Below are 12539 nucleotides of genomic sequence, written 5' to 3'. Positions count from 1 at the left end.
TTTCACTTCTGAGCAAAAAACCCATGATGTGGACTGGACATTTGCATTAGCAATTTTAGTAGATTGTGAGCAGCCTGTGTTTGAGCACTTCTGCTTTACTGCACCTACAGCCCTGTTCTTGTCATGCCCTTTAAAGAACTTACTGATACGAGTGTGCTCATTCACATATACCTCACCTTACTCTTCAGAAAGTATTAGAAACATAGACTTTATAGTAGTCTGTTCCCTGTAATAGTGAAATTTATAATAGGTCCGGAATCAAAAGGTATGCAAGTATTGAGATCAGTATATAAACTATGTATTTATTGGAATTCTGTGATGTCTAGCCTACTAAAATAAATATGCATAAATCCTCAATTTGAGAGTTTTGTTTTGGATTGTTTTTCTTACATGAAGTAGCTCTAGATCAAAGCTATTGGCTTATAGCTAAATGCAAGGGCTTTCTTTTCCATATTCTCTCTAGGTAGTAAAATAATGTTATGGAAAGACTTTCCATATAAGTACTCCAAAGTGATAGGTATTTTTAGACTCTTTCACAGTGGACATACTTGTTGCTCTCAATTTTAAACACAGTGTGCGTTCCAGAAGTCAGTTTCATTTTCCTCTCTGAAATTTAGGAACTGGAAAAAAATCCATTCTGTAAATGATGTTTTCTTATGCAGTTTTAGAAACACCTGATGATAATATCTTGTAACTTTACATGATGAGCTTTATTGGGCTCTTCTCAGTGAATTAGCCTTGCCTGTGCTTGGTGAGTTTCAAGGCTTGTAATCCATGTTTTTTCTTTCCTCCTTCTACTATTCTTGCTTTAATTAAAAAATAAAACAAAAGGCTACTTTTTAAACTTTGTGGTTTATCCTGAAATCTTCTCTTTTTTTCTAGTATCTGGTAGTTATTTCATTAACTTAGTTCAAAGACAAAACAAAACCAGAAAGTCTGAAGTTGCAGTAGTTGTCATCTATACACCTCTGATTATAAAAGCATGTAAATTGGATTGTGAGGAAGAAGTGTTAGAAGGGCTGTACACAATTGTCTAGTAAGATAATGCTTATGACACTGATGCTTACATGATAATGCAAAGATAGTGAGAGATCCATTACCCTTTTTTGTTAAATGGACTTGTACTGGTAATTTTTAATTTTTTTTAATTTTTTGGTTGTTGTTGGGTTTTTTTTTTTGGTTGTTTTGTTGGGTTTTTTTTTAATTGTACCTGGGCGGCAGGGAGGGGCACAGCAGTAAAAGTATTTGGTGTATACCATTTTTAAATCTTGTAAGTTAATGGTGTCCATTGAATCAAATTTCATAATCTCTGTGCATATATGCATGAAAACACACAAATTATTTATATTCATGCAGTATTAAAAGAAGATTTTTCTTTTCAAAATATTTTTGTTCCTAATTTTCCTAGTCTTCAATATTTCTACTGAAATCTTTGGAAGAAAAAGCTTAAGCTCTGGGTACATACAGTTCTCAAAATATTCTTAACAACCTAGAAGTTCTTAATGGGCTAATAACTTCTGTTGAGCTAACTGCCTTTGAAATTAATTGTTAGTATCCTTGAGGAAGCCCTATCCACAGTGATCAGTAGTTGGTATTATGAATAAATAATAGTACAACTAAAGCTCAGATGCCGTGGCAGAAAGCCATGTAACTTGCTTGGCCAAACACATCAATATCATAAATAAATGCAGATTTTTAAAAAAAATTCCTAACATTCATTAACTTTTGAAACACTGCTTTACAGAAATACTGGCAGGTCTTCTATTTGTTGAAAGTCTTCTTTCAGGACTCCAGAAGTTGGAACATTAAGATTAGTATTTCTGTGGGGTTGTTTTAGTGTATCTCCTGGGGTTTCTGGGATGATTGTTTTTTAATAAGTTTCTGGCACTAATAACTTAAAGAATAAAAGCTGATGGTGGAAAAGGGCAACTACAAAGAACCCAAAGTGTATTTTAAAAAGTCATTATTTTTGAGGTGCTGGGAGAGTTGGCTCATGATTTTGGAATGCATGCTGTTAACAAGGATTCCTTTGAAGAACTCTCAGTAGCCCAGTGTTAAAGGCAGTCAGAGACCAACCATAATTAATACAGTCTTTCAAATTAGTGGTGAAATTCATCAGCTGGTTCCAAAATCTGACCTTTATATCCTACTCATAACAAAATACAACCTTTGTTGTATTTTATTTAGTGAGAGGAAAAAGGAATGCTAAAAGTATAACTTTGAATATATTCATAAAAGAAGTGATGAAAAAGGAGTATAAGGTAACTGGAGGTACTAGATAGGTAGTATTGCCTGAAACAGGCTTATGAAAGGATGTTTGATGCAATGTCCCACAGAGTTACTCTGTGGATGCGCATTCTGTACCCTATCTGGGAAGAAGCAAGTGCTATCCAGATACAGGTAGCAATTTAATACCTTATTATAGAAAAAAATATATTTTGCATGGGGAAGTCTGGTTTATTTTTGTTCTATGAAAACTGAGTGAGAATCACGCCATTCTCTTTTTTAATAAAACTTAATCTCCTGAATAGATGTCAGACAGCAGCTGTCTTGATGGATGAATGGGCTAGGGCAGTGACGTGCTTATCCCGCTCTTTCTCCAGTGTCCTTCTGCTGCTGGTGTGTTAGACCTGTCATTTAGAACAACTTAGCTGAACATGGACTGGTCTATGTTACCTCCCTGTAAGTGATAATGATTTTCTTTTTGGGAGGGGTGGGTATGTGTGTACATTAAAACAAAACCAAAAAAAGCCCCAACAAACCAAACCCACAAAAAAAATGCACCTTAAAAGTATTTGTTGTACACCATTCTTGAATATGTTAAAAAATTTCAGGTAATTTGAGTTTATCTCAGGGCACAGGTATGATATCCTCCTCATGGCTGGTTTACTACTAGTACAGGGTGGAGCACAGTTCTGAAACTATGTAAGTTTTTTAAAAATTAACTAAAAGCAGATTTAGTTCATCAAGTGTACCTTTGGACCCATATGGTTAATTTTTTAGTTCATCTCTGCGGTGTGGGTCAAGTCATAGTTTAAGCAGACCTAGTAAACTACTGTTAGCAGCCAGTGTCACAGTAATCTCAGAGTACAGTTCTCTCCGTTTTCTGTATTTGACCCAAGGGGTCATATACAATGCTGTGTGTATAGTTTGGTGGCAGTTACGGAAACAAGTGTTATTTTCTTGATATAATTTCTTCCTGTCAGCAGGAAGCAGACATCTTTCTGAAATTTTGGCCTACTTTTAGGTTTGTCCGTTAAAACCTTGAGATGCTTTCAGATGCATTTTTGGCCTGCGTAAAGACAGCACTCCAAGCTGAGAGAGGGCCACTGCCTTTTGATGGTATGCGGTAGCGTGGGCAGGATGAAGGTTTATCTTAAACTGCTTTACCCTGTGCTGAAATGGGGTATTTTGCTTTATCCTGAAAGAATGGGGGTAGATCCAGAGCCCTATCTAAAGGGCGGTGCTGGATTGCATCCCTAGGAATCTGGAAACTTCACACCTAAGATGCTTTTCGTCATGGCCTTTGAGGTGATGCTGAACGAAGTAAACCATCAGAAATGTCAAAACGGTGGTGTGAAGTCCTTTAAAAGAAAAAGAAAACCCAAACCACTAATAGCGACAGGTGTCGAAGCTCAGTCGCCCATAGCTCTCTTGCAGGCGGCCACCCTGGGAATCCTACTTGGCCCTTCCTGCCCTCCGCCGGGCACCTGTTTGTCACGCCTGGGGTGTTTTTATTTTTTATTTCGCTGATCTCTCCGCGGAAGGCTGGCCGTGCTTCTGGCGCCGCGCAGTAACGCCGGGCGGCTGCGGAGCTCACTGCAAGTGTGACGGATCGGCTGCGAGTGCATGTCGGACTCCGCGAAGAGCCCGTTAGCCCTTCGGGTTTCGGTTGTCAGTGGCTGCGTGGTTCGGCGGCCGAGGGGTGGGCCGCGCAGCCCGCCGTGTCACCGGGGACCGTCCCTGGGCAGCGCGGGTGCGCGCAGAGGGGCCCCGTCCCCTCCCTCACAGCAGCACGGCGCTCTGCCGTTGGCGGGGGGACGCGCCGGGACCCCGCGGGCAGCGGCGCGGGGCGGGGCCTGCCGGGCCGGGAGGGGTCCCGCGAGGAGCCGCCTTTAGCGCGCCCCCCCCCGCCCCGGGCCCTGCGTCACCGGGAGGCCGCGCGGCAGCGGCGCGGGCTCCGGCACGCTCCTCCCGCCGGTGGCGCTGCCGGTGGCCGGTCCTGGCGGCGCCCCGCTCCCGCCCTGCCCCCGGCACCATGCTCAGCCTACAGGATTCCCTCTTCTTCGAAATTAGCATCAAGTCTCTGCTGAAATCCTGGAGCAGCAGCAGCAGTAAGTACCTCGGTACGCCGCTGGCACCGGCAGCTGCGGCCTCATACCGGATATTTTTTTTTATTATTTTTTTTTTTTTTTGCATGCAGCTGTGTAAAATTACGCTTTAAAAACAGGTTTTTAGCTATCCTTTGTGCTGGTGCAACTTGGCATAGCCATCGTGAGGGGTGAGCAAAGTGTGCTATTCTGCTTCCTAGTTGTCATGTAAGAGTATATATATATATATGTGTGTGTGTGTGTATATATTAATTTTTTTCATTTTCCTTAGGCTACAGTTGGTTTAGTCTGATAAAGTTCTTTGCACCCTTTGCTGTCCAAGAGAGGTGCAAGTAGATGCTCATCTCTGCAGAGTTATCAGATGCAGACGCTGTGGCTTAGTTCTGCCAAGCTCAATGCTCCTTTGAAGCAAAACAGGCGTCCTCAGACTGAGTGTTTTACAGGGGGTATTATTTTTGTTCCTCAGACACATTATTATACCTGCAAAAAGTGCCCACTTTGATCTTCTAAATAGCCCAGATCTAGAGTTTCTACCAACGCAGGCAAGGATGCTGCTGTTGGTAAAGACAACCAGTCTGTCCTCGGATCACCCCTGCACACATGCTTCAATGCAGGGTCTCGGGCCTGTGAGCTGCCCTGCACTGTGTAGCAGGCTCTGCTATCGTAAGCACAGCAGCTTGATGACAGGATGCCAGGAGATGAGAAGGATGGTGTGTAACTGTACGTCAGCTATACGCCTTAAGTTTTTTGCATTTGTAAAGATTAAAGAAGTCGGAAGCAGGAGGTATCTGGTATCTCAGCTTTAAGTTATATTTCATTAATGGCTGTTTTGAGGTGTCTGGGATGCGCAGTTTCTGCTATCCGACGCTTCATCAGAGTACCTCCATTGGGATTTTTACCCTAATACAGCATTTTTTGTTTCACCTGTCTTGTTTGAAGGAATTAGTAGCAAGTTATATATTGTACGGTGTATTAATTGGTGCTTGGAGAGTATGCAGATATTTAGTTTGTCCTAATGGTTTATTCAGATGTGAGATTTGCTTTTTGCACTGACGGCTAATTCATGTTCTGGACTAATAACTTCTCAACTTATGACTTTTGAGTTAAAGCAATGGATGTTTCAAAACAGGCATCCTTATAGGGTTTGCTTTTCACTTTTTGCTCATCTCTTGCAGATTAACTGTATCTGTTCCAAATTATATCTTGTAATAGTACTTGGTAGTTATTAACTTTCTTGCTGAAATAAAGATAACCAGAAGGGTTTTTCTATTGTTTTATAGTAGCAGTTTAAGGATTTTTAATCGTTTTCATGAGACACCTTCAAGTTGGTTTTATTAATGTATATAGTTTCCAAACTAAAGTAAACCATGGGATACATTCAGTTACAATAAATGCAATCTACAACTAGAAAAATAATTGCTGTATAGGTAAGGAGGTGAATTGCAAAATTTAGACTAGGTAATTGTCAGCTATACTAAGACTGAGAGTAAAAATAATAATAATACTAAAGGTTATCTGAGAAGAGGTTATATGTGATGCTGTTTTCTCCTTTATGTCCTCTGTTATGTAAGCACAGCGGAGGAAGATATTCCTGACTCTCTTGTCAGGAAGTGGTACTTGGATGATCTACCAACAAACTAATTTTCTGTGCACACTGATTAGGTAGATGGGGTTTATGTCACTTTTTTTTACCATTGCCACTCCATTTGTGAAAATTGCCGTGCTGCATGTCTGCTCTGGAAGTGTGTGAGAGTTGCATTCTGATGGCTTTCCACTGTGCAGGCCAGCCAGGAGCAGCCCTTTCTGTGCAGCCTGTACTGGGTGTAAGTATTGTGATTCACATGGATGCTGAGTGAATTGAGCTGAAGTGGGCAAGCCAGTTGCTTCTTTTCTTAAAACGTTTTCCAATCAAGTGATGCAGTATGTGCAGAACAAGGAATTACGCAATATTTATGTTGAGTATGTGTTTGGAAATTCAATAAATTCGTATGCTAATAAGTTACTTCAGAGAGGTTTTTTTCTGTATTTTCATAAAAAAATATAAGCAAATGCTACTTTTTAAGGTGTATATGATAACTTCAGAATTTTGTATACTGAACAGCGTCAGAAGAGGAGTGGGTATGTTGCATGCATATCCATATACATAAAAATAAGCATCTGTAGAGAGTATTTAAGTATATAACAGAAAGGCAGCAGAGCTCCATGGGTCTGGTTAAGGGCTTGCTTAGCTGGCATAACGTTGCAGTGCTGGCTAAGGTTTTATTGTAGTTGATCTTTTTTCTTTCAGTAACAACAATGAAGTGACATTCATATGGCCTAGTTTCAGAATGTGATGTCTGTGCCAAAAATTTTAGGCATTACTTCTTTTTAAATGGGATCAGGAATGTTCTTTTAATCCAACAGTGAAGTGAGGATGTTCCCGCTTAAGAATTGTTTACTGAAGTTGTGGATGGGATGGAGGCTTTATACTGGCTGGTCCTCAGGTTGCTTTTTTCTGTAGTATTTAAGAAATCTTAGTTTTCATAACTTTAAGAGCGTTAAGTTACAGTATGGTTTCTGTTGTTTAGTCCATTGCAGTTTGAATATGGTCTGTTGAACCATTCTTCTGAGGTTTCTGATATTGTAGCAAAAATACTAATTTTGATTGTTACTTACGTTGATTGATGTAAGAAAATTCTCTTATTTTGTCTAAATTCGTTTAAGAATAAGGAGGCCTGGGTGCCACAAAAATTACTTTTAGCAATGCAATATATGAGTTAAAAAAACCATTGTGCTGCTTACAATCAAAAGCATTATGTAATGAATACCTTTCTGTAAGATATGACATATGTTTTAATGAAAAGTGCATGTATTTCTGGGGCTTACAGTCTAGGCAGGAACAACTGGTTTCCAGTGAATGTGAGTATGACACATTACTGCTTTCTTAAAAGCTCTTCTGTGTTTCTAATAATTACTTGATTAATAATCTTGTCCAGGTGAGAAATAAATAATTGTTTCTGGATAATGAAAAAGAACAAACAATGTTTTTATTGTGTTTCTAAGAATGAATACACAGCTTTCTCTTGCTGTGCTGCAGTTGTGGTATGTCTGTCTGCTAAACAGAAAGGCACACCTGTCCTGTGGGTGCTTCTCTGTCCTTGAATTCTTGTCCCTACCATTTTCTGGTAAATCAGTGTTGCAGATGGTGCATGAGATTTTCATACAGTCTTGCTCATGTTGACTCAGAAGTCATGCATATATTTCAAGAACTCGTACAATGTAAGAGATCGGGGCGGCTCTTAACGTCACGCCTGCCAAACCTACATCGAGGTCATTGGCCTTGGCCTCTTTTTGGTAAGAGTTTGTGACAGTGATTTTCAAACTTACTTAGATTTGTGAGCCTGGGAACAAAGTTGTAGCAGGGAAGTGAGCTGTATCTGCCTGCACAGTAGTCGTTTTTGAAAATGTGTTATAAAATCAGAAAGAAATGGAGCGGCTTTAAAAGGAAGTGAATTATTTGAGCTATGGCTGCCAGGTGCTGACAAGCACGTGAAAACTGGGGAGAGCTACCTGGCAGATACTTCTGAATCACTCTTTCTGTGAATGAAAAAAGCACTTGGAGTTAAGAATTGCTTACCTTCCCATAGGATTAGCTTGACTGAAGATCACTTCCTCCTTTACCAACCAAAAATGAACTCCTGGCTCTCAAGAGAGGTTCTGCTCTGATAATACAGTATTTAACAAAGTAGGTGTAATGGATTAATTTTTATCCTGTGGATTTTCATTTGATGGCAGCAACAAAACTGTAATTTAAATAAAAAAGGTGAAATCACCTTGCAGTGCCATGATAGGAACTTATATGAAAAGGGATCATATGAAGAACTGTGGAACAGGTGTTTTGTTCCCAGTCTTGTTTTTTGTGAGGAGATGGGGTGGAGTGTATGTGGAGGTGTGCACGGGTTTAGCAGAAGGACAGATTTGCTTCTTCTGTTGCAGTTTGTTCATGGATTATGCTTTTTAAAAGCACAATTTGTTAATATTTTAGGAATCATTATTGTATGATAAATTTTAACCTGTTTTCCAAGCAAGTGTTAAACTGCAAAGAAAAATAAAACCTGGGGAAAAAATAGGTCTGAGCTGTTACGTGATTTTCTCATCCAAACTGTCCTTTGGGGTAGCAGTTATCAGTGGCAGTACAGTGCTCTAGAGAACTTCCAGACATCTTTCAATGGCAGTTTTATATGCTAGTGGCAAAATCAGCATTACTTCACAATCAAGAGAAATCTTATTTTTCATGACATACTATTTTTGATGCCTTTTAAAACAATAAAATAAATAAGTATGATATTTAGTAGGTGTTAACTTTATCCCTCCAATATTAAACATCCCAAATAATAATGTGTTCAATCTTTTTGTAGAAAGCTTTTTGTTACTTGTAACCTTGACTTCAAAAAATCATGACAGTAGTTGTCTTGTATCCTGAAACTCCATAGACTGTCTCCAGAGAATATACCAATTCTTTCTTACGACTTCCAAAATTGTTTTGACATGTCAAAAAGTGAAACCTTAAAATGAAAGATTAATACAAATTTATGGTAACTTTTGAAAAAGCTACTAAATTCCACTCTTTTTTAAAAAAATGTATTTAATTGTACTTTGTGATAATAAATGTACTTGCGGATCCCTGTACTGCTGAAGCAGCAAGTTTCTTTGCTGTAGAAGGGACAGGGCACTTAACAATGGCTTTTCCACAGCCTGTCAGCTGTCACAGGAAAAGCAAGTTTTTGTTAGTAGTTATTCAACCAATAAAATATGAATTTTTTTTTTTTTTTTTTTAAGGGATTATGGAGGGGGACCTCTGTAGTTGACCCTCTTTATGAACTTAGGTGGTCTTTAATGGTGGCCATTTGTGCAGTATATTTTGGGGCACATAAGACCATGAGTCATTGCATTTCCTGATACGTGGTGTGTTGGCATACATGCAACTAAATGAAATGTCAGTAACAGTCTGTGTAGTAAAATCTGCTATGTAAAAAAAAGATAGCTTTTATATTTATCTTTTCTTCAGGGTAGGGTTGAAATAACAAGGTCTATAAATGGATATAGGCTGGAAGGAGGCAAGAAAGCTGTAAGGAGATCACCCAAACTAGAGAAACCAATGTATCACCCTGAAACTGAAGAGCACCTAGTGTATATAAGTGAAAGTTCTGAAGCTGTCAGACTTTTCCAGTCCCACTCCGTTAGGTGCAGGTCAAGTGAGCAGGATGAACATGAGGGAATTAGCCTAAGATGGCTGAGCTCATCACTTTTGCCAAAAGTGGTGGCTTTGCCCCTAGCAGTGCAGCCTTGTCACCTTTTCAGCTGCCAGTTGTGCTACTTTGTCTTACTCTTTTAGTGGGCTGTTTTGGGTCATTACATCAGCAGAAATTTTCTTGGGAAGGTGGAGAAGTTGCTGCTGCTGCTGTTTGTTAAAATTATCCAACTGAATCCTCTTAAGGCAAGGAGGAGGGTGGATGTGAGGACTTACTGTAAAAGAAGGGTCAGGACCACCTGCCTAGTAGTGAGGCTGTCTTGTTTGGTGGGCATGTAGGGGCGTCTCAGCTCAGCTGTCTTGCTGTCACGTGTTTTGCATAGAAGCCTTCTTTATATTTGCTTATTTTTCTTCTGCATGACTGAAGATGTGTGATTATTTTTTGGGTAGTTTTGGGTTGGTCTAGCATTCACTACTGCTAAACATTCATACCTAAACGTGTACTTTTTCCCTGCCTTATTTGTTTGATGCCTACAGTCTATTTTCTGAAACTCTTTGTGTAGATTGAACATAAGGGCATGGCTGCTTATTAGGGAGTGTATATAACCAGATTTGTACCAGTGATAAGCAGATAAGGATATATGATGTTTTGGGCCTTATTTTGGACTTCTCTGTGTATCAGCATGGAAAATCTTGAACTGTGGTGTTTTTTGGGTGGGTTCTTTTTTATTATTTTTTGAAGATTGTTACATGTGCGGTTCTTCATATTAATTTTTAAATAAGATGCCTGCATTGTATTAAGTACATTATGTGTTGAGATATACATTATTTATTTTCGTCAGGCATGGATATGCTCGAATGAACTTTCCTTTGTGACGTTCTTTCTATAAAAGCAATATACTTTTTGCTAAATATGTAACTAGGTTCTGTAATGATTGAAATTGCAGAAGAGAATGCTTTTGAGAGGAGAAAGTGCCCCAAATGCAAACCACTCTGTCAGCTACTGTTGGGTCGAATAAACTGCATGCTGTGCATGGACTTCAGGAAAACTCCAGATAAACCAATTGCAACAACCCATATCAAATACCCCATTTCTGCTGACCTTTTTTTTTTTTTTTTTTTTTTTTAAACTCTAGCTTTGGCCTTTTGTGTTTGAAGGGGAAAGGTTCAGACACTAGAGATTTAATAGCATTTAAGAGATCATTGACAAAACAGAATTTGTTTATTTAGAAAGGTGACTGCCAACTTCAGAACACTATGTGGAGTAAAACTGTTGTTTGCTGTATTATATATCCTGTTTGCGTGTAGTTACAGGTTTTCCCCTGTATGAAAGAAATATTCTTCCTCATTCCTCTACAAAGAGTAATGATGCTAGTCAAAGGGAGCTTTTAAATTCTGTAAGGTACAGTGCAAATTAAAGAGTGAATTTGAACTTGAAGAGAAAGAGGTCATTTTTAAATCAAAAGGGGCACTCAGAACCTCAAAGACACTGGGCCATGCTACTACAAATATGAATTAAGTGTTTGAGCTCTGATGTTCCCACTTGCCTGTGTGAATGTCACAAGCAAAGGTTTATGTTAGTAGGTCTGGTAGAAAATAGTTACTGGGAGAAATTTCAGAGTAGTTTACTGAAATATGATTTCTATAATATGCTGCTAAGCTACAATAACAGAAGAAAATAAAATGTTAAGGCATATAATTGTTTTGTTTCAATTACTTTAATATTAGAATATTAATTATTTAAAAATGAATAGAAAGAAACTTTATATCACTGACTTTGCATTAATAAGTCTCATTATACAAATCCAGGAGTTTTTGTGGCCCAATCAAGAACTACTTAAGACACGGTGATGGTCAAGAAGCTGGAGGTAGAAAATGTTTCAGTACAGCTACAGAATTAACATGTGTTATGACTCTTTAATTATTTTCGCCAGATTTTAGACTTGATGCCTTAAGTAGGTATAGTTAGAACAAACAAGAAAAGCAACATGTGTTGGATAGATTTTTCTTGGTTCAGAATGAATACTACTAATGATTATATAATGCTTTCAAAGTAGTAGTAGTAGAAAACTACAGGCATGTAAAATTTTTTCCTCACTCTTTGCCTTTTTCTCATTCTTCTCAAGAATTTGAAAATCCAAAGGGGAGAAAGAATACATTTCTTTAGATTCACATAGCCTCAGAAACAGACCACTTAGAGTTTAAAAAAACAAGCACTCCAAACTTCTAAAATAAAAATTTTCATTTAAAACATTGATAGGTTTTTTTTCTCAAAAATTAGTTCAAGTTCTAGAAGTAATTTCTCAAAGAGATCTTGGGAAAGCACAGCATGGGAAGTATAAATGATTCCTCTGGTTCTGTCCATCAGGCGCAGTTGGTACATGATTTGGGGACATTTTCAATTTTACTTTTTGAAGTTCCCTTTGTACTGAAGCAATTGCTACAGACCAGAATGCTGGTCTAGGAAGATGTATGAATGCCTTAAACCCTTGCAAATCAATGCTAACTAATAAATGAATATTGGAAAGAGTTGTTATGTTTACAGTGCTATCAAAGCAGAGTAAGTAGCCTTAGGAATTGTTGGTTTTCTTCCTTTTGCTTTTTTTATTCATGATCCATGTTTGCTTCCTTTGTTCACGCTGCTGAACTAGAACTTAAGATCCTCGGGTTAGGAACTGTCACGTTTGGGAGGGTGGCGGTGCACCAGGTTCACTGGTCAGTAACATCTCAGCAGCTCTTAATGCAGCCAATATTGGGCTTAGAAAACTGAGTGTCTGACATCTCAGTGGAAACCTGCCTCCTTTTTCACTCTAACATCTTGTTTGTGCCAGTTGTCAGCAGGGCGTAGTAGTTGGGCCAAATATCACCAGATTTTTACTGTTCTTTCAGCTACAAATGAGGTCTTGTCCTGGAAAAAAAGAGGCTGGCAACTGGCACGCTGTTTTTGTGACAGCAAGGCAAAGAAAGAAGCAGGCTAG

The 12539-nt window shown here is 38.8% G+C and overlaps 1 protein-coding gene across 11 annotated transcripts in view; it reads left to right on the top strand.

Annotated features, from left to right (window-relative positions):
- The window catches only part of FRYL (FRY like transcription coactivator), a 185837-nt gene that overhangs the window by 43480 nt on the left and 129818 nt on the right, over positions 1 to 12539 (top strand). The window contains exon 1 of one of the 11 annotated variants that reach the window (XM_055715530.1): positions 4207 to 4334. The exons of the other annotated variants lie outside the window; for them this stretch is intronic. Coding sequence (XP_055571505.1) covers positions 4259 to 4334 — 76 coding nt within the window. The 5' untranslated portion in view covers positions 4207 to 4258. Of the gene's footprint in view, positions 1 to 4206; positions 4335 to 12539 lie in introns of those variants that run through there. 11 annotated transcript variants of the gene reach the window in all.

This window comes from Falco cherrug, chromosome 1, assembly GCF_023634085.1.
Source record: "Falco cherrug isolate bFalChe1 chromosome 1, bFalChe1.pri, whole genome shotgun sequence".
Taxonomy (NCBI): Eukaryota; Metazoa; Chordata; class Aves; order Falconiformes; family Falconidae; genus Falco; species Falco cherrug.
Note: the sequence above shows the minus strand (reverse complement) of the source record. Positions and strands in the feature narration are given on the sequence as shown.